This window comes from Dermacentor silvarum, chromosome 9, assembly GCF_013339745.2.
Source record: "Dermacentor silvarum isolate Dsil-2018 chromosome 9, BIME_Dsil_1.4, whole genome shotgun sequence".
In the NCBI taxonomy this organism is placed as follows: domain Eukaryota; kingdom Metazoa; phylum Arthropoda; class Arachnida; order Ixodida; family Ixodidae; genus Dermacentor; species Dermacentor silvarum.
The window spans coordinates 103,501,067-103,524,450 of NC_051162.1; the positions used below are offsets into that span (position 1 = coordinate 103,501,067).

Genomic DNA, 23,384 nt, shown 5'->3' on the forward strand with positions numbered 1-23,384 from the left:
AAATGTGACACAAGGATGAAAGTAACAGTGAAATCTATTTACAGCTGATATTACAAGAGACAGGCAGCGCAGGCAAGTCCCTAACGTTGTTGTCTTCCGACACCAGCTTGTGCCCATCTTCTTCCACCTTGTTCCCAGCGTTATAACAATATCCTGAGTGGTGCGGGCTAACATTCGCAGAGTTACAAACACCTGAACCTCAAATATTGGGAGCGCTCCAACCGCTGCAGGCGCAGCATTATTCGTAGTTCATGGCATGCATAATATAAAGGTTGTTAGGTTGCCTCCCATTGAGATCAGGTATTTTTTGTTCTCTTTCATTTCGCCTTATTTTTATTATTTGTACGCTTGAATTGAAAACGACAAATTCTTTTATGCTTTCCTTGGCTTCCTATGGTTGTGGTTAGACATGTAGTCTAAAGCAACGGGTCCTTGTTTGCTGCACAACATATTGAAAGAAAGAGAGACGTGTACATTGAGACGTTTTGGCCTTCTTTGTTCCTGGTCGTGTACTCTCACCAACTGCATGCAGTGAAGCGAAACCTACAGATCCCAACAACACACCACAAGAAAGACTCTTCCGGTCCGCCTCTGGTGGCCTTCCATGCAACGCCGACAGAATGAACGCTTCACGCAAGGATGGTTGGTGGATAATTAGCCAAACGCACTCTTTTTAGACCCATGCACCCGGCTGTAATCTCATCGGCACGTTTGTCCCTTGCCGACACAACAACAATGAATGGCTTTGTAGCCGGCTGACATAGTGCGCCCGATCTCATGATTAAGTGACATAGAAAGACAGCTAAAAAGCTCATAAATTTTCACGAGATATTTGTAAAATTAATGCCTTCCAGAGGGAGCGCAGCATTGTCATTTCGGCAGTGATAAGTGTCACAGTGTTGTGTACACGATGCCTGTGTTTATTTTGTATACGCTGAAGACGTTAAGTTCACAGGTGCGAAAATTCACCTGTATATTATTGGGTATCTGAGCTTAATGAGATTAGTGAAAGTAAAATAAGGAACATAAGGACCATGGTTTTCCTAAGGTACTCACAAATGTCCTATTTCGTGAGCAGCGCTGATTACACCGGCATTCTTTTTTCTGTTGTCTGCAACCACGACGACATTTTGTGGAGTGCAAGCTTTTCCGGTAAACGTAGCGCCTGTTTTAACGCAGGAAGAAAAACAGAATTACTAAGGTGCGCCGCAACGAGAGGATTCGGCAGGCGTAAAAGTTAAAGTTAATCCTGAACTTTGTTAGAACCCAAAGCTTGACAAGTACTTGTCACAGGACCTTCATTCTGAGATTGAGATTTGTAACATCATATTTCACGCCAGCAAACAAGCACAAAAATAAGTACGATGCCTTTTTAAGTGTGAAAGACTAACCTTTTTCACGTAATCGTACAAAAAAACGGAGGTATTGTAAAGTGATAGTAAAGATGCCGACATAAAAGATCGTAAGATAACAACCAATTCATGAGGAGCAACGTCAGGAGGCTATTTATTGCACTAAATCCTATCACGTGGGTAGTGCAACTTTGGTCTTGGAGAACACGTGAAGATTGTACGCATTTGTTATAGCTATTTTATGAACAGTTTTTCTGTAGAGAACTAGCCAGCATCACTGAACTAAATCTACGGCAAATGTAATTATATTGGATAATCTAATGACTTGATACCATTTTCATGGAGCAAACGGCAGCCCCAGGATTTAACACTAAAGAAATTTCGATAACATGACTCAACTGTCGTCACGTAAGAATCTTTCTATGAGCACGTGCACAGCGCTGGCACTATTCATTCAGAAAGATTGACAACAACTCAATGATGTCAAAATTAGAGACCGTTTGATGGAGAGCATGTATATTGGGATAACTTTAGTACGCTTTAGTTGGACCGAAATGGTGATAAATTAGTCTTTGCTTGTCTCAAGGCCTTACATTTTTTTCAGAGAATGTACTGTTTACAATGCCGCTTCCTTATCCACCATTCGCCGAATGTGCACCGTTTGATGGAGCGCACGTATATTAGGATAACTTTAGTGCGCTTTAATTGGAATGAAATGGTGCTAAATTAGTCTTTGCTTTTCTCAAGTCCTTACATTTTTTTCTGAGAATGCAGTGTTTACAATGCCGCTTCCTTATCCACTATTTGCCGAAACTTCTGCAGAATCGCGTGATTCTGTGTAAGCATAACTTTGATTTTGACTGGATGATTTTATCAGAATTTATGTACATCGCCCTTGCATGTGGGATTGAGAACGGTTCTCTTCGTTCGGCTATATAGAGGTCACACGGTGACGTTCAACTCAGTGCGTCTATTTCATTATTGTTTAAAGCCCTTTTTACGACGTCTACCGATATTACACTGTACGTCTCTCTAAAACATCTATGTGCAAACTTCTGCACAATCGCGAGATTCTGTGTAAGCATAACTTTGATTTTAACTGGATGATTTTATCAGAATTTATGTACCTCGCCCTTGCATGTGGGATTGAGAACGGTTCTTTTCGTTCGGCTATATAGAGGTCACACGGTGACGTTCAACTCAGTGCATCTATTTCATTATTGTTTAAAGCCCTTTTTACGACGTCTACCGATATTACACTGTACCTCTCTCTAAAACATCTATGTGCAAACTTCTGCACAATCACGAGATTCTGTGTAAGCATAACTTTGATTTTGACTGGATGATTTTATCAGAATTTATGTGCTTTTTAGCCATTCACTTGGAGGGGTGTTTCCTTATAAGCATTAAGACACTGCATGGTAGAAACGGTTCCAACGGAGGAACACAAAGTCAAATAGTTTTCATATTTGAAGTCGCCAGCGATGTTCTTAATGTGTGAGTGGTAGATAGGACATAGCGCAGTAATCGCAAGATAGTGAGGCTAACGATTGCCCCCAATTTAGAGAAAGGAAGAGCGAAATTTATAAAGAAGAAATATGCCAAACTTAGAATCAGTCAAGCGAAAACCATGTGAATTCATACCCCTGATCCTTAACAAGTATGCGACTTAAGAACAAAAAAACGAAGATAGCTTGAATATTGTCAGCGGTAGCATTTAAAGTTTCGGTAATTCACTCAGACAGCAATAGAAAAGCTATCCCAAAAAGAAAATTACCTAATAAAAAAGCCAAAAAAGCGCGAAACTGTGCAACTACAGGGAGCAGATAAACCAGATAAACTGACAGATCTGATAAATAAGAAAGTGATCTTCAAGATAATAACAATGAAAGGATTTGCCTATAAAAGCTACAAACAGAGATAAGGTATCTCAGAACAGCTGGTCAAGGTTTGGATGCCAACGTTTCGCCGTTGATGAAGATGGGTACTCTTATCGAAGCGTTGGGCAGCTTTACTGGGGCACCTTATCCTCGTTTGTAAATTTTATACTACAGTGTGCCACTCCATCTGACAGCCCCCGTCTTAATCTTGGAAGAACTTAGGAAGAAGTAAGAAATGGGAGTATCAATAAATCTGGCATAAGGAAATTTTATACATGAAAGAGCAAGATGTGTGCAGTGAAAGGTAAGCAGGCCCATGTTTCAGCAAATTCCACGATATGGTATAAGCAGCAAAAGAATTCTATACACTAGAATTCTAGCCACGTAACTGTGGTTACACATAGTGGCGAACATTTAAAAGAAGCTCTGTGTGTAACTAGCGATGAGGTTAGAAAGGCTTTGCAAGCCACATCACGATTTCGTAGCATAACCACATCGTGCTAGTTTATGAGAAGGGACTCGTTAAAAAATGAACCCAGAGAACAGACTGGCTTAAAAAAGGGGTACTCCACAATTGATCACATCTATGTCATTGTTGAGGTAATTGAAAAATCTGCGAATAACAACCAGCCAATCTACCTAAATTTCATAGATTAGGGAAACGTTTTTGATTTAGAGGAGGGAGCATCATTCAATGAGGCATTGCGTAGGGAAGGAGTGCAGAAATCATGCATGAATAAGCACATATACAGGGTGATCAAAATCGACAGGTTTGTTTTTTAATTAGTTGCTTAGATGTACGTGAAGACCACCTCTACAGTCAGGTTATACGCCCAAGCGGACACAGAATAAGGTGGCAACTATTGATGTCGGTGGCTTATTTACTGAAATTGTATAATTAACTTTTTAGTGGCTGCAGTAAGCAGGTAAGTTTGTATTGAAAATTTTGACGCAATTGTGTTTCTACACAGTTTCATTTGGCAGACTTCTTCTAGCGCCTCCGTCCTCCGAGATTGGAGAAGCTTGGCGCCGGTCCTCACTGTCATCAATGCGCAATCATGCGAACGGCAATTAAACTTCACAGTTCAATATCTCGCAGCACGGATGCGCTCGAAGAATTCTGCCAAATGAAACTGTGAAACACGATTGCGTGTAAGTTTTCAATACAAACATGCCTGCTTACTGCAGCCACAAAAAGTTCATTATTCAATTGTCCGTAATTAAGCCGCCGACATCAATAATTAACACCTCATTCTGTGTCCCCCTGGGAGCATAACCGTACTGTGGAGGTGGCCTTCACGTACATCTAAGCGCCTAATTAACAAAAAAACTGTCGATTTAACTTTGGTCACCCTGATATGTAGACTTCACAGCTACCTTAATTCTTGACAAGAAAAGCGCAGAACACCTGTCAAGAAAGTGTTCAGGGAAAGAGAGAAAATTTCTTAATAATATTCACATAATAGTTACAACAAGCATTCATGTTATTAGACTGAAATTCATTATGATTGAAGATCTACAGCCAAAATTTTGGTAACCTGCCGTTTCCAAATAAAATTGTTCATTAACGCAAGAGATGACGCGCAACAAAGAATTGGCGGTGGTCTTAGCCGACAGTGTGAGATAAGGGTTGACGATTATTATGCACAATTCAAACATAATGTTCAATAAAGTGGCAAAAGTATAGAATTCTTCAGTGGTTGTCAACCTGTAGTATCTGTGGCAAAGTATGTTCAGCTAGGTCACTTACTCATAGGGGACCTTGATTACGACAAAGAAATTTAGGAAAGGAAGAAAATCGTTTGGAGCGCGCACACAAACCATTGCCACGTGTAGACCGGCCGCTTAAAGCTATCCTTATAATACAATTGGTACATTCTTCTCGTTATAACATAGGGGGCCGAAACTTACAGTCTACCCTGAGAGAAGTTAAGCACCGCCCAATGAGAGGTGGAACAAAAATCCGAGGCGTAACACGAAGGCAGGGGTGCGAACAAGAGAGAAAAAAATGTCACAGTTTCGCCCTAAGGGCGAATCAATGAATGCGATAGCAACACAGCAATGTCATACGAAGTAAGGTGAGCGGCTTTGGTAGCAATATGAATTGTAGTAGACATGAGCTGATTAAGTAAGCAGGTGTGCTGCGGCGTCAGTAGACCGACATGACGAGAGACTCGATGACCACGAGAAGGCGCGTGTGAAACGGTGGTGTTGATGAGAAGCGCTTCCCGTGGGCAGCGCACGTGCGAAGGGACACACCTGTAGCGCTGCACTGCCGATCCGGGCAGCATTACATGTGTAGCGTGCGTTGGAAAATGTGGCCAGACTATTACTAACTGAATGAACAAGCGTGGTGTGAGCGCGCACAAACAAACATGAATAGATCACACTGAATGACTGCAGACAACGACTGTCAAAACGCTGGCAGCAAGCCCATACGCTGCAGCGGGCGAAGGTACGTGCGGTCTATCGCTTCAACAGAAACTGAGCGGCGAATGCACAGTGCATAAAGGTCAGAGCCGTGTGGAGATAAGAGACGGTGCGGCGAGCGACGAGTGCGGTTGTTGGCAGAGTAGAAATGCGCCCCCCCCCCCCACCCCCACCGCTCCCTCCGGCGCTGGCTTCCCGCTTCCTTGCTTGCGCGTGGGAGAGATAAGAGACGGTGTGGTCGAGCGACGAGCGCGGTTGTTGGCAGAGTAAAAGTGCCCCCCCCCCCCCCCCGCTCCCTCCGGCGCTGGCTTCCCGCTTCGTTGCTTGCGCGTGGGAGATTGAGTGCGTTCGCTCTCCGTGATAGCGCGCGTCCCCGCACGCTTCCGCTCGGGCATACTGCGCGCGGTGAAGATTTTATCTATACGGAACCTCACGGCGATGGCGACGACGACGGCGGCGACGACGGCGACGGCTACGGCGACGGCGATGGCGACGCCGACGGCAGAAATCCGGTTGAAGTGTCCTTAAAATTGCTATCGCAATAAAACGGAAGTAGCCAATAGTGTTATTGACACCGAGCAGAAAAAAAATGGAGCAGGGAAGGCGATGTAACATGTTGGGTAGATACTTAGATGGTGTACTACAGTCACAGTACTACGGCAGAGGGGTGCCAAGAGAAGCGAAGTGCTTTCGAAGACAGCAGACTTAGGTAGTTAGATAAAATTAGGAAATTTGGAGCCATTCGACTTAGTCAGTTGGTGCATGCAGGGGGTACCGAAGATTGGCGGGAGAGGCCATCGTCCTGCAGTGGACATAACAGAGGCTGTTGATGATGATTGTAACAATAACACCAGGCCTGAAAATATGCCATACCATGCGACACATGTGTTGCACCGCCGGGATTCACTTGTACCATTTCTCGCCTGCAATCAGAAAACAAAAACAAATAAAGTGGGTTGTGAATCGCATATAACGGAAACTGCATCACGTTACGTTATAACAAAGCTACACGTATTTGCTAGACACGCCCTCTTTCACAACAGATTTACGTTTTTTGGGAGGGAGTGGCGTACTTGACAGATTACTACAGTTCTTATTAAGTAGGCAGTGTGGTAAACAATGTCGTACGGAATATCTGCATGATAATTAGAAACGCCGTTGCAGGAATGAGGATCACTTTTGCAAAAGAACAAAGTCCAAAACTTTTCACTTTGAAACCTACTTCTCAAATACTATATAATAATGTAGCCTTCCACCTGCAAGTTATAGCATATAGAAAATTTTCACTCACCCTATCAAACACACGATCATATCCGCACGCTGCAAGTCTTTATTTTTAGCCGCATGTAGTACCAAGTTTTTGAGTGTCTTGGAACTGTCTACATGATTGTCATTAGTAAAGGCCACATATTCCTCCTGCCCCTGCAAATTATTCATTGTGAAAAGAAGAATGTATGTAAATTATGGCACTTACGACATTGTTTATTTGAATGGTTGTCAACAAAATCATGCCAGGAGGCTCAAGCTGTTGCAGGATCAAGCTGACCTGGGTGAAAGAATATGAAAAATAAAATCGGCGTAAGTGAAAACACCATTCGAATGTAACGCGCGAAATTCAAGTTCCTAGAATCTACATTTATAGTGCGCCTTTTATTGTGCTTCATCAAAGTATGCCCGAAGACACAGGCGCCAATCCGAATAAGATTATTATAATATTAAGCAAACTGAATGACCCTCTATGTTTGCCTTAAGTTCTACTGCAACTATTTTTGAACACATGTGCGATTGCTGATAAGCATTTACGAATAACTATGACAGAAATATTTCAATATCCCCCCTTTGACAGAGGTTTTATTTCAAGAAACGTAAATCCGTTTCATCGCAAACATGCACTTAATACAGGTATCAGTGCAACATTTATTGGCAGAAGTTTTTAGGATGAATATTTTGCCTTACTTTGAGAATAAAAAAACACATCAAAGTTTTTTATACACAAATTGAACAAACGATTTTACGCTCACGCTCTTAAGGATGGATGGATGGATAAAAACTTTATTCCGTCTATTTAAATGTGGTTGGGCCCCTATATGTCCGGGAGCCCCCTGGCCGACATCTCTAGGCAGGCCCGGTCCACCAGCCAGAGCTGGTCATCCGAGCAAGTGGCCCGAAGAGCGGCCTCCCTCACGCTCTTAAAGTCTGACTCAAATTTTAGACTGACAGTTTTTGTGACCTTGCTCCCATCCAGTTTATTTGTAAAATACTCCATGTATCAATTCCAAATAGTCGTTACCTAGTGGAAAAAAACATTTTATTCTCGGGACCGTTGATATATTGTTCTTAAAAACTGCTTTCTGCAGCGCAAATAGATGGAAAATGGAAGTGCAAAAGTATATGCAGAGGCGACGTATACTGCCGTCGTGCACATTGCGTATGTATTTTGATGTCTGCTTTATTGACGCTAAACAAACTAAGTTTTCAGAATGGCAGCGCATTACAGTCCAGAGACAAGGAAAAAAAAAACAAGGACCTTTCATCTGTGGCTCCCGTTTGAGCTCAGACCCTGAATTTTCGGTTGCCACATAAATCGCTGTACAGGTAGTAAATTTTTGTCAAGACTTATATCAAGCTTGTTTGTATAAAAAATTCATTGCATATGCGATTAAGCACACAGATCAGCGCACTACGTTTTACTTGTAACGGAACACAAGCGCTTTGATTTTGTGATGCTTACAGCTGAAGGAGGGATCATTAACGAGTGACGACTGCGCATCTACACAAAGTTGTAAACAAAAATCGAACTTGAGTATTTAGAAAGCTGAACAAACGCGGCAGTTTGGCTCGATGCTCACATTTCGTATATATTCCTATGCGCGTGCTACCTTTATAAGATGCTTCTAATGCGCTAGTGATGCTGTAAACTGCTCATTGCGCCAATACTTTTGCAGTACCTACTTGCTGGCCTTTTTGCAATGCAAGCAGCCTTTAGAGATAAAGGGCGGGTGACTTTGATATCTGGACGAAACCACCCACCTGGGGCGCTATAACGTAAAATGACTCCAAACTGTTTTGATTCAAGTTTCTGCAATCAGCCTCCACGATTGGTCAAAACATTTTCGGGCCACTCCCAACTTCGCCTGTCACGCGACGTCACGAAAACCGCGATAGCTCCCCATCAGATATAACGTGTACACACTGATTATGCATGATTAACCCGCACTAAAGAAAAATAATCATTCCTGATTCGACGCACTTTCACCACTTGTCCTCTGCTATTGGTCCAGTGTTTTCTGGCTACGCTCACTTCACCTCTCTGTTACGCGACCTCAGAAAACGGCAAGAACTCACCACGTCAAAGAGACGTGTACGCGAAATAAAATACATTATATGCCGAACGAAGCTGAAAATTTTCCGAATAGCCACAGACGGCCCCGTTCCGAAAGGAACAGAAGATGGCTGCCCGTCGATCGCTCAGGCCCTCGCTACTCACACCTGCCCGTGAGCATCTATTTATTTGCGCATGATAAACCTTTCTGAGGGACAGTAAAACGTTATCAAGCCCTTGCGGCATGCATACGACATTGCTCTGCCAACTCTTCCTTGCTGAGGATCCGTTTTAGCGGCATTGTTATCCTTCAGTTGCACGCCATCGCGATTTTTGACCAGCCACCGCAAGCTAAGTAAGGCGAAGCGGACCAATCGGAGAAGCCGGCACCGCCCTCTTCATGCGGTTACCTATTTTCACTGTGCTGGCTCGGCCCCATCGAAACCCTTTCCACTAGAGCGTGCTCCTCGCCTCTTGTCAGCCAATTAGATACAAAAAACCGCTGTGTGTAGACAATGCTATTGGTTTTGAAAGCGAACAACGGTGACTTCCTATAAACGAGGAGCGTGTTTGATTGGGTTGTTCAGACAACGCTGCGGGTCACCGCCCGATGCTTGCGTCGGTGCTTACGTAAATTTGACGTCAAGAGTTTCGAATAAAAACAGTTTGGAATCATTTTACGCTATAGCGCTTCTGGTGGGAATCATGCTGGTTGGCATTCTACAGATACCCACAGTATAACCTTCATCACAGATAATAGCCATGAAGCCAGCAGTTCATTCCAAATTGCCCAGCGTGACAAAATAAATGCGGACTTACAGCGCCTAAGAGCACTGCATGCAGCATTCCCTGTTGAAATTATTGATAGTATGGAAAACATACAAGATGTCCTTATCATGACGTAGTCAGGTAAAGAAAATGGGTATGATTTTATGCCAATAAAGGGCACTGCCTATAGTTCCCATACGTGGTTAGCAACAGCCTGTGTTTTTGTTTTCGACATTCAATGTGAAGTGATTGATCTCATCACTCGTCTCATTATTGTCAAGGCGCCAATAAGAAGTTATACGAAATCATAGAACAAACTTTGTAAAATACACTATCTGTTTGCTTATTTTGTTTTCTATAAAAACAAGTGCGCGAGGGATAAAAAATATCAACTACGCACCCATCTGCAAATAAATGCAGCGCCCGCAAAGGATGCTTGTGAGGTGCTCGCGAAAGGTGTAACAAGATATTGCGGGGCGAAATATAGTTTTGCGTGATATTTTTATACACTTTCACAACTATAATAGGACTACATTCACTTAAGAACGGAGGCAACGCGCTAACTAAAATCGTGCTTGAATTTACCTCTCAGTAAGCCTATTTGAGGACGCCGTTTTCTGGTGCAAGTAGGTGTGTAGAAAAAAAACGTATTTCTAATATATGGCCTACTTTCTTTGTCAGGTTGAAAACTTATGCGCATTGATAGTATGTTGCTGAAAACAATTAATTTCTTTATTTTCATCTAATTGTCTCCGACGTCATTATTAACACTGAAAATAACCACAGTTCCAGCGAGTGAAATAATGGTATTTCTTAGCGAAGTGAATGCTTTGAAGAAAAAAAAAAAACACTCGCTGCTACTCTCTACCGTCAATAAAATGTGATAGATTTTGTTTGCCTCAACTAGTTCATGTTTATTTTTTTTTAAGCTAGGCGCACGTTTCGTATCACTGTCGGTATTGTTTGTGAATGTTCTGAGGAATATTATATTTGTCGAAGCCCGCGCTTCTGCCAAAGGCGAAAGCGAATTCGGTATATGGCAGCGAGTACTCTGTACTGTCTACCAGTAATCAGTATAATCGGGCTTCTTTTCCAAGACACACCCATCTCGAAAAATTAAGCCCGCAACCACACCAGCAGAATATTCGGTCGTCACTTATAGCTTTAAACTATATGCCACCCTAACGAGGACCCCACGCTGCTTTACGTAGACTCAGCCTTAGAGCATGCCGTTTTGAGGTGCTCAAATTTAGTCTACGCTGCCTAAACCTCCATTATTCACATCTACACGTCCACACAACCGGATTCAGCAAAAAGACCTGCCACATACTAAAAAGCTGCCGGATTCGAATATTATTGATTTGGAAATAAATTTTACGTTTTAACCTTTCCATGATCAAAAACAAACGTAAATTGAGGGGAGTAAGAGAGACCAGGCAAGTATTCTTTAGCTGTCCCTATTGTATAGTTGAATAAATAAACACAAGTCACCTTTTACGCAACCAGGATGTATCAGGTTGAGCTTTGCGAAGTAAGCCAACACTCTCTTTAGAACCGAAAATAAGGGCGAAAATGTGAGACAAAATAGAATTGGAATTTCGATATTCTGTAGTGAGAACAAAGATATCGAAATCAATTGGATTATACCTATGAAAATGCAGCTTAATTGGAGTCGCACTAATTACAATATTTATTTGTAATTCAGTTATATTGCATTTTGGCTACTGTTACTGTGGAACTATAAGCTGTGTGCGAGAAGTGCCGCAGTATTTTGTATGTTGTGAACCTTTCCGGAAGATCTTCTACTCCACTTTCTTGGACATGGCAAATCAGTTATCAACTATACCGAAATATGTAAGTATGGTGAAATACACTTTAAATATAATGTTACCCAAAAATTTAAAATACTTGGTCTGGCAATTGATCCTGGACCCAGAAACACCTCAAGCACCGTACAACAGCTGATTCAAAAAGACGACCACAATATATTGGTGCATATTTACAAAAATAGAGCACGGAGGGTGTTCTGGCTACGTACCATTGCCATGAAAAATGATGCATACGCCTGTAAATCATTGCCTCCTGTCCGAATACGATTGGCGAGCGAGCTTTCAAGAATGAGGTATGTCTCAGCGACGAAACTTGATGACGATTCTCGAGGTTCTGCGAAGAAAAATATAGCGTGCCGAAATATGCTCACCCATAAGGTTCATGAACAAAACAAAATTAAAATTAAATTATGGGGTTATACGTGCCAAAACCACGATCTGATTATGAGGCACGCCGTAGTGGGGGACTCCGGAAATTTGTACCAACTGGGGTACTTTAACGCACACTTAAATCTAAGTACACGGGTGTTTTCGCATTTCGCCCCCATCGAAATGCGGCCGCCGTGGCCGGGATTCGATCCCGCGACCTCGTGCTCAGCAGCCCAACACCATAGCGACTGAGCAACCACGGCGGGTGTGAACAAAACAGCACGTCCTACGTACCGATGTGAACTGCCTCTTGTTTGTATACTGTCGGTTCTGTAATGCAAAGAACAGATCCCGATAGAAATTAATAACATACCCTCAGCCAACATCAGGAATATTAGGCAGTTGCAAATGTGCCATGCCGTGTACATAAGCATCCCGAAATCAATATTCTTTCTTCCATACCTCAACCGCCGAGACATTATATTGAGGGGGTAAACGGAGTCACACTGGCGAACAAGATTTCGCAATACAATTACGCATAAGCACAATGCGCAACCTAATAACACAAAATGCGCATTCTATTCCTGACATTTCTAAGCCGAGAAACTTACAGAAATTGAGGAACATAACACCTTGAAATACTGCGTATACTATTGCCGTTTCTGACCTCCTCAGGGGCTAGCAGCTATACGCTCCAAAGCATATTTGCCCGCAAGCACAATATTAAAAATGTATTGCTTTTTTTCATTTGTAGAAGGCACAGGAGACCAAGGATGCTGCGTAGAGCTATTATTTAACTGGAAGTGTGGCGGTCTGTAATATTGTTGTGATGTCGGCTTTGAAGTAAACTCCCTGTTTTGTGCTTCAATGTTCGGCCTCCGACACTGCCGACCGAAAATGATGCTCCGAACTCACCCTGACAAAACCGCTCAGCTAGCCCAACAAGCCAGATTTGTGGAGCCGATCCAAAAGTTCAAACAATGTCACGACAAAATCACGTGATTCAATTATTATATTCATTTGACATTGAGTTTCACCCCCACATGGTAGTTTCTTTGTAATAAAAAACGTTTCCACCCTTGGTGATTTATCTTGCGCCGTTACATCCCTCCCATTCTAACTCTACAGTCATGGCTAGGATAGTGTCTTGCTATAGAGAACAATGCGTGTGTTTTATTTCTTGAAGTTTACCAGCCAACCGTCGATACCATTTCGCCAGGGTGGAGTAATGTGCTGAAAAAATCCGCTGCTTTCCGACATGAACCCAGTCCGCTCATGTGCGTGCTGTGCATTTAGTTTATTATTGCATTTCTTTTCCTTAGTTGAGCGTGATGAAGTTCATGCAGTTTGAAATCAGTTTTCGTTTGGTCTTTTCTTCTCCTGTGTGTACGTTTTTTTCGCGCTGTGCAGAAGTATCATGTAGGCAGAAAACGAGAAATACTCGGGCTCTATAACAAGAGTATTTTGTAACTTTGTTTGTATGTTAACTGTGTTCGAATGCAAAATACAGGTCAATTTTACACCCATTAGGGCGAATGCAAGCGGCTTCAACTTCGGCCACCTCATTTACTTTTGTTTACCGCCACGGAGACATGACAAAATTCCCATTTCTTAGAAAGAAAGGTGAATGTTAGCTTTGCGTAGTCTATTGCTTTCTAAATGCGAACTCGCAAACATTGTAATGAACAGGCTGCTCCAGATGCCATACATCGTGTTTTGAAAAAGACGGATCATTCATCACAAATAAGACCAAAGGCTTGTCTGGCGGAGTCATGGTGAAAAATTGCCAGTTTATCAATTTTCTGGCATATAATTTGTTAATGAAAAGTAATTATCTAACTTTTTGTTGCTCTAATTGTAAAGATGCCAATTTGGCCGTGGTGGATAATTGTAAGAGAGGTCAACATGACATGTTTGCAGCAAGGTACACGCCACATGTCTATTTTTTCCGGTAACGAGCGAAAGCCCGATAAATATGAAAATATCACTTGACTACGTGCCCAAGTGCACGGGAAAACAGCGCCGTCAAACAGTCTCTGTCTAAAATCAGGTTTCTTCTCTGTTATGCGGCCGCTCGGTGACGATAACAGCACTGGTGCTCTTCCTAGGACGCGTCAACAGATCAAGGTGATTATTTTGTAATACCATCAAGCAATTGCTCAGTCCTGAGCGGCGAGCGCTGCCTTAAGTAACAGCGTGTTTCTCCACATAGACAACTTGATGGGGCTGATACCTCGCGCGCGCGAGCACTAGTAACATTATATGTTCTCCTTTTTCGCAGGTTTTTTTTTCTTCGCAGCATAAATAGACACGCGATGTGTACCTTGTTGAAAAGATCCTAAGATGGAGGGCTCTTACGATTATGTACAACTCCCTAATTTGCATCCTAATCATTAGAACATCAATTGAATAGTCATATAATTATATTGAACGAGCTAATTGGATGTCGTGAAATAAAATAAAATGCTGGTGGTTTCTCAACTTAACACCGGACAATATGCACTTAATGTTACCACCATAGGATGATTTGTCATTGGCGGAGCTCGGTGGGTGATAGCTGGGACAGCCTGTGCACGACTGTAGCTTCATTGCCCTTGGCACTATCAGAAATATTAGATAGTTGCAAATGTGCAGCTGTGTAATGGCGTAATCATAGGAATCTTTTCTCCTTGTGAACAATATTGAGTATATCTGATTTAAACCGCACTATAAATTGTCGCTTTTTTAAGTTACAGTTGTAGTTTGAAGCAAAATGTAGCTTAGTGTATTCTACAAATTGCAACCACTAAACAAACCTAACAGCCATTTGGACAATGAAATAACGTGGACACTAAAAAATGTGTTAAAATTTAAAAAAAAATATTGAACCATCAGAAAATGAATACCGTAGGCCGAACGCCAAGCAAGTATTACAAATTACAAGCCGCATTTTGTACCAACAATTCAAACTCCAGCTATAAAAATCACACAATCGAGTCTGGTAAATGAGAACGCACTATAAAAATCATACAAGCGAGTCTGGTTCATCGCAGCGTACGGCTACGAATACAGGCGAACACCAATATTTACTTACGGTATTGGTAATGCGGACAGGTTGAATACTCATGGGATATAACGCCAAAAGAGACAAAGATAGGCGGGTGTGGGGTGTCAATTACACAGGGATGTCTTGCTGATTCGTGACAGAAATTTGCTGATAGTGCTAACATATAGCCCAACTGTGAAATGACGATTGATACTCACGGACATACCAATGATTCTCTTGGTTCGGTGGGTAGCTTCGACCTTATGTATTACGTGCGCTGCTGGTTCCAGTGTCATCCCTTTTCCACTTACAATGGGCTCGATTCCATGAGTGAAATTGAGGAGGCCAAACTAGATACGATAATACAACCCTATAACAACGAGACTTGTTTACGTGTCGCTATCCGCAATGAGTGAATTGATTTAAATGTGCGACCTACCAATTTATAGCCTCCTGATGCGTTGGGCTCGACGAGCAAAAGGGCTTGATTATTTATATCGTGGTAGAGATACCTGTCATAGTAGGTCCCATCAATCTAGAAAAATAAAAAAATAGCCTTATGCTCATCTGGTCACAATTGGTAAATTATTCACTCTGTTCCAATGCTTCTCAATAACAAAATAAGTCAACGATAGTGGGATCAATTATACTTCTCTCAACACAGGCCGATGCCCCAATCGCATGCATATATTTCTCGTGCCCCTCATAACTACCTGTTGAGCACAACTGCGCAAGTCTCACGTGGCATGAAATAAGGGAGAGCTCATGTTATGCCAAGTGATGCGGCACCCGAGAGCGTGCCGCAATTTGCTATTCCTCGCGCGTCATATTCAGTGGTTTAAAACGGTGCAGGCCTGTCGCTCATGCTATGACCATCATTGGGACTGCATGTCACTCAAGCAGTATAATGCTTTGGCCGTCGCCATCATGCTTTTCTCGTCGCCATTGTTCCATGTGGTAACGTTTCCCAAAACCCCAAGCAATGCTGGATAGCCAGCTTCCTACAAAAAACTTGCAAACATGAAATGGTACAGTGCACTCGATCTGCATATTCTGTTTTATTTTCTTTAATTTATAGATGCGTTAAATAAACAACGACACAAGATAACAGCTCGGATAGCATAATTGAACTGCATAGATATATCAGTTGGAGACAAAATGTTAAACCAGTATTATGCTCCATTCAGCGGCCATTGTCAATCTGTGTTTTGCTACCTTCACATCATGCGGAAACATTAGGATCAACCTAAATGCTGAAAAATTGCGACCCGCAATTGCTTATATGCAAAGGAAATAATATTTTCCCTGTACCGGAAGCTGTCCCGGTTTCAGTTATAACAATCATTATATCAATAGGCTATACAGAGCTCGTATACTTGCTATCTCCCAATCTGTATACAGGCTCAGAAATCTTGAGCGTTCTTAGTGAAGATAAAAAATGGAGCCATCAATGGGACGTGTCCTCTTGTTTTATGCCCTTTAATTCGGTAAAAAACATGTACTGACAATGGCAAAACATTTTTTATTCCCTGTAATGTCTTTACCAACCGCGCTGTTTAACGCATTAGGGTTTTTGACTAATACTTTTCAGGTTTTAATGGCCTTGTAGGCGCAATTCAAGCCATGAGATGCTATGCGTACCAAGAGTCTACCAATTAACATAATTAAATATTTGAACCATTTTCTTATTCGTTTTATTTAATAGCAGCCAGACGAGATAAGCAGAGCAGTGTGAGCGAAGGAAACAATAAAGATATATGAAGGCAAACTGTAGGAAGCTGTGCGACTGCTTTTTAATTTGAATGTAACAAAAAACAATCAGCCCATAAATTCTGCCATTTCTATTTGCTCAGAACAAAGTAGACATTTTTGGTGATCGGATGCAGCACTTACGTATCTTTCAACGATGCCATTTTCGGTTACTTCTCGCAATAATAGTTTCTTGGCTAACACTGAAGCTTTCTTCAGCGTAAGCTTGCATTCCCCTTGAATGACAACAAGCTTATCAAAGCCTTCTTCGTGACCGTCGTACACCTCGGGGAAAACTTTGAGGCTGTTTTCGGCGAACACATCTCTTGCGGTGGTCGCTGCAGTGAAGCGAAGAAATCAAATGATAATAATTAACATGCGAGACAGTGACCTTAGTATTCCAACGTTCTCGCTGCGTTTTGTAATCAGTACGGAATCAGATAACCAGGCAGTCAAATAGACATGTGTATAAACAATGACCCCTTATATTTATTGGCGGAATTTATCATTAGTAGTGTCCGGCAGTAGCAACACTCAAAAACAATAGGCGGAAACAATTCTTGCTTTACGGTTTATTTCCGAAATATTGTTGCTCTGTAAGAAATAATTCACCCAGAAAATAGAACCTGTAATGCCAATGGCGTCGCCTGACAGTCTTGGCACTTTGACAAAAGCACCTTGATATATATATATATATATATATATATATATATATATATATATATATATATTGTGAGCGCTAACTGTGCAGTTCATCATCGTCTTCGTGTGTATATACCCATCCTCATAATCATCATCATTTTGTCGGGTTGGTGTTCCTGGGCTGTCTCGCGCTGTGGGAGAATACAAGAGCTCTGCCTTCGTCTCGGGCGTCGTTTCACAAGTGGTGGAGCGTGCGTTGATATCCCCGTCCTCTTGCTCTACCGGTCACCCCTGGAGCTCCGCTCTGGTCGACGGTTGTGCTCGCCAACACCAGTCATGGCACAAACCACCGCATCCACTGCTGCCACCACCTCAGCTCCAGCAGATTTTGTTCTTCCACCCGGCCAAGCCCGCATTCTCACCATTAGATCAAGCGAAAATATCGACTGCGACGCAGTGGTTTCCCCTTCTCAGCGCTGCATTTTTCAGGGAATCGCCATCGCTTCTTGTCTAGTGCGTTTCTCACGCGGCTGCGCCAGTCTGACCGCCTACAACACGACATAAGAGCCACTTCTGCTGCCGGAGGGGTCCACTGTTGCCATGCTTATCGACACAGCACCAGTATGTGTCATCACTGCTTCGCCTCTTTCCTCCTTCGCCGAGTGTACGCCCACGGACGGTTCACCCAGTGCTCTAAGGGCCACTGTGAGTTCAGATCTGAGCCCAATTCAGACTGATGCCTTGCTGACCGTCTTAAGGAAACACCAACCTTGCTTTGACATGTGTTCGGATGGCTTGGGTAAAATAACCGTGGCCACTCATCACATCGAAACCGACGGATCCCGCGTCATTCGTCGCCGCCCTTTCCGTGTATCTTCTGCTGAACGGAAAGTTATAGAAGACCAAGTCAACGACATTCTCGCACGGAACGTTATAAGGCCTTCAGCAAGCCCTTGGTATCCTGTTGTCCTAGTTAAAAAAAAAATCACGGTTCGGTACGTTTTTGCGTCGATTATAGGGCACTAAACAAAATTACCCGTAAGGATGTATATCCTATGCCCCGTACTGACGATGCTTTGGATACCTTACAAGGTGCCGAATACTTTTCGAGGCTCGACTTGCGTTATGGATATTGGCAGATCCCGATGCATGAGCCCGACAAAGAGAAGACGGCGTTTGCAACACCGGATGGCCTTTTCGAATTCAACGTAATGCATTTTGGTCTGTGCAATGCGCCAGCCACATTTGAGCGAATGATCGATACCGTACTACGCGGCCTCAAATGGAAAACCTGCCTTTGTTACCTGGACGACGTTGTCATCTTTTCGTCCAGCTTCTCCCAGCACCTAGAACGTTTAGACGACGTTCTCACGTGTCTAGCCAAGGCCGGTCAATACTAAGAAGTGTCGATTTGCGAGCCGCAGCATCAAAGTATTAGGTCACGTGGTCAGCAAGCATGGCATTGAACCAGATCCCGACAAGGTCGCTGCTGTACAGCATTTCCCAACACCAACCACACCTAAAGACCTTCGCAGCTTTCTCGGATTAGCGTCGTACTTCCGCCGCTTTGTCCGTGGCTTCGCGACTATTGCAGCTCCTCTTCATAAACTCCTGACCACGACCACACCCCTTACCTGGACGGATGAATGCGAAGCCGCCTTTCAGACCCTCAAGTGATGCCTCACATCAGGACCAGTGCTTCGTCACTTTGATCCCACAGCCTCTACTATCCTCCACACTGACGCAAGTGGGCATGGAATAGGCGCTGTCCTACTGCAGCGGAACCACGCGTCTGAAGAGCAAGTCGTGGCCTACGCGAGTCGTACTCTTTCTCCTGCTGAGCGAAACTATACTATCACCGAACAAGAATGTTTCGCCATCGTATGATCCATACAAAAGTTTCGCCCCGATTTATATGGCCGCCAATTCACAATTGTGACTGACCACCATGCTCTATGTTGGTTATCCTCCCTGAAGAATTTGTCCGGACGCCTCGGCCGTTGGGTTCTGCGTTTGCAGGAGTACGACTACACTGTCACGTATAGGTCTGGCAGGCAGCATCAAGATGCTGACGCTTTATCTCGTTGCCCGCTGTCGCCAAATGCCCATGTCTCACCTTCCCTCCGTTCGGCACCGCCCAGCCAACCGACCACAACCATGGCCCCAGTACGGTTCGTGACCTCGGTCGACATTCTGTCCTCCGAAGACCTCGCCTCCCTCCAACGTGCAGATACGTACTGCCGCACAATTATCGACCGGCTCACTGGCTTATCGCGTCCTCCCAACAGCCGCTTAAGACGACAACTGGAACGGTTTAAACTTCATGATGGCTTATTATTGCGGCAAGTTTACCACCCTACCGGTCACCGATGGGTCCCAGTCGTCCCTCGCTCACTTCGACTGCAAATTTTACAAGCTTTTCATGACGACGCAACGGCTGGCCACTTAGGATTTCATAAAACCTACCACCGCATTAAGACTCGCTGTTTCTGGCCTGGCCTGTCTACTAGTGTTGCCAAGTACGTCAGTTCGTGTGCGTCATGCCAACATCTAAAACGTTCGACCTCTCTTCCCGCCGGCCCTTTACAACCATTGCCGTGCCCGTCCGTTCCCTTTGAATTTGTGGGCATCGACTTATACGGTCCCCTTCCGCTTACACTCGCGGGTCACCGCTGGATTGTCACCGCCGTGGACCATCTCACTCGCTACGCTGAAACGGCAGCTCTTCCTTCTGGTGTGGCCTCTGAGGTCGCCGAGTTTGTCCTGCAAGCCATTATCTTACGCCACGGTGCCCCTCGTGTTCTTCTAAGTGACCGTGGCAAGACATTTCTTTCCCATGTTCTTGCTGAAGTCCTGCAAGCCTCAAACACCATCCATAAGACCACCTCTGCGTACCATCCCCAGACCAAAGGTCTTACCGAGCGTTTCCATCGAACTCTGTCCGAGATGATCTCCATGTATGTGAAACCCGACCACACAAACTGGGACACTATACTTTCTTTCGTCACGTTTGCATATAATACCGCCGTTCAACGCACAACAAACTACAGCCCCTTTTTCCTCGTGTACGGCCGTGCACCATATTTTGTTTTGGACACCGCTTTTCTCTCTACGCCTTCTGTTCCTTCCACATCTCCACCAGAGGAGTTCGCCGCCCGCGACGCCCACTGCCGCGATATTGCGCGCCCACACCGCGACCATTCAGGACAAGAGGAAAGTCCGTTGTGATGTGACCCGTCGTGTCATTTCGTTCCGCCCAGGCGACGAAGTGCTCCTGTGGACACCTGTTCGAGTGCCAGGGCTCTGTGAAAAATTTCTTCACAGGTATCGCGGCCCGTATACCGTGCTTGAAAGAACATCTGCCGTGAACTATCGCGTAGCTCCTGTTACCTCGGTTACTTACCGCCGTTGCCGCAGCACTGAAATTGTTCACGTCTCTCGCCTGAAGCCCTATCTTCGGCGTTCCGACCGTTTTTGACTCGCTGCCTTACCGGCCGCTTTCGTGAGGGGGGGAAGTTAGTGTGAGCGCTAACTGTGCAGTTCATCATCGTCTTCATGTGTAATTTTGTCGGGTTGGTGTTCGTGGGCTGTCTCGCGCTGTGGGACAATACAAGAGCTCTGCCTTCGTCTCGGGCGTCGTCTCACAATATATATATATATATATATATATATATATATATATATATATATATATATATATAAGTCTGACAAATCTGCACTTCATACATAAATGCATCATTGCTCGATGAGGAATAGGGGAGCCCAGGTGTCCGCATCATCTGTCGCAACTTTGTGCGATATGGTATCGCGTTACTCAAGGGAAGAACATCTTGAAAATTCACTGCAGAATAGCCCTCATTGAATCATTAAAACTACTTTACTGGGACCTTAAATATATTTCCCGCAATGTGCAAAACATGGTTTATTTCCAGAAACATTCCAGAGTTATACGGCGAGTGTATATACCCATAATGCTTCTTAGGATTTTTGTGTTTTAGAGTTCGCACCTTTTGTGAGTTCCACAGCCAGGTTTCTGGGCCATGGAATTCTATAGCAATCCCGTTTGAAAGTTTCCATCGTAAAATTACACCGTAAGAACTAAAATAAATGTTTCGATTCCAAAGCTAGTAACGACTCCATGTATTGCAGCGAAACAGCATTAAAAATTGGCGTTCTCTTTATCGTAGGCCAAAGAGGGTGAAAGCGAAAGCCTGCCCGCTCAAGATACATTCATTAAATTGCTTGACATTCTCATTCGAATGTGTTACTTCCTTTTTCCTATTTTCCCCCACCAAAGGTCGTGGGTTTCTGTGTCTTAATTGACGCTACCATAAATAATTGTGCGTTCATGAACTTTGCACTAATTAACAACAAATGCCGAGGATGCGACTAGTCCAACCAAAGGTCGTGGGTTGTAGTAGCTAAATAACCCTCTAATAATTAGCTGTACCTTAATCACCTTCACCTTAAGACGAAAGGTTGTGGGTCCGACTCCCACATAAGCTCGCTGGTTTGACTCCAACCGAAAGTCGTAGGTTCGAGTGCCTGAATTAACTTTACCTTAATTAACTTTGCCTTTTTTGGCATGATGAGCGGCATCGGAGCCACCTGTGTTAAAAGACGACGACGATCGCGCGAGCTCACATCACCTTCTGTAGTGCACGGTGCGTTTTCGAGGCCGCCGTCTGATGAGACATTTAAGGCTTTCGATTTAATAACTTAGGCGACATATGTGCTGTCCCTAAACGCTTACGAGGACACCAACATTCAGAAAAAACACAACAACTGAGCCCTGAAATTTGCCCCCTTCTTCAAAGCTGTTATGCAAAATAGTTCTCTGAAAAGAGCCAGAAGAACAAGAAACCTAACTCTTCAAGAAATTGCTGGCCACAGAAGTTTATTTAGCAACATCTGACATTGAGTATTAGTATTGTTACCATAGTACAAACACTTGTCAGATGTCAATTTGTGTACATGTGCAGAAAGTTTTACCTTGGATTTTATATAGCGTGAAAACCACAACTAGAAGTTTTATAGCAGCAGCATTGTCCAGCTATCGCATTTATCTCTTTGCCCCTACTTCCGAAAACGTGTTTACGAGTGGGGTGCTTAAATATCCTATTATTCCGTGGCAACTATTTTATTCTCACGGGATAGCTCAGTGCTGGATAATACCTTTATTGCAAAATTCAAGACATTGGAACTAAATACAGTTTGTCATTGGCTTTGTCACAACGTGAAAATGTATGAATAAAGGATTATCACAGATGAAGTCCTTACATGTATTTATCAGTTAGGTACCGAACTTATCCAATCGCGTTACACGTAGAGCACTATATATGTTTTCAGAAAGAAAACGCGGCTGTTTGCTGGTCGAGCAAAACACAATAAAGCAAAGAAACAAGTTACAGAGCTAAATACGGAAAAGATCACAGAAATAGCGTATCATTTGTATCCACTGCTTTATGCAACAAATAAAGCTGTGTTTTACAGCCCAACAGTGTCGCTGCCAATAGTTATTTTCCGATTCATTGCCCAATTTTCAAGCCATCTGATGTTCAACACCCGTTCTGTCTAATTCTGTTTGCCGTCTTCAGCTCGTAAATTTATCATGCCATTTTAAATAGTCCAAAAAATTAAGAAGCGACAATTTTCAGTGCTGGCTAGTCCCCACATGCATGCGCAGCAAAACCTACCAGAGAAAGTACTGCAAAACAGAAATGGCTTGTCGGTAGCTGTGTGCTCAAGCGTACAAATCTTCTTGTTTGTAGCAGTGTAGGCACAACGACACGGGAAAAAGGCACATGAGACAACATACAGCACCAAAAAGCGCCAATCGCCTTTGTTTTCTTTGTCCATGTAATTGTAACTGCCAAACGACATGACCTGTCAACACGCCTATATAGCACCCTCATCGATTATAGCACCCTTTACAGCAAATATGTGATTTTTGAAATCTTGCCTTGAGGTCCTATACGACTGTTCGTTTGAGTGCATTGTTTTTCACTTAATCGGAAA

General features: G+C 43.4%; 1 protein-coding gene across 1 annotated transcript in view; it reads right to left on the reverse strand.

Moving 5' to 3' along the window:
• Positions 1-23,384, reverse strand: part of LOC125940019 (venom metalloproteinase antarease-like TtrivMP_A) — a 51,967-nt gene that overhangs the window by 28,370 nt on the left and 213 nt on the right. Inside the window, exons 2-10 of the mRNA XM_049655671.1 lie at positions 16,869-17,062; positions 15,415-15,510; positions 15,202-15,325; positions 12,245-12,280; positions 11,791-11,915; positions 7,137-7,208; positions 6,954-7,084; positions 6,536-6,585; positions 1,057-1,165 (exon numbers count right to left, since the gene is read on the reverse strand). Coding sequence (XP_049511628.1) covers positions 1,057-1,165; positions 6,536-6,585; positions 6,954-7,084; positions 7,137-7,208; positions 11,791-11,915; positions 12,245-12,280; positions 15,202-15,325; positions 15,415-15,510; positions 16,869-17,062 — 937 coding nt within the window. The remainder of the gene's footprint in view (positions 1-1,056; positions 1,166-6,535; positions 6,586-6,953; positions 7,085-7,136; positions 7,209-11,790; positions 11,916-12,244; positions 12,281-15,201; positions 15,326-15,414; positions 15,511-16,868; positions 17,063-23,384) is intronic.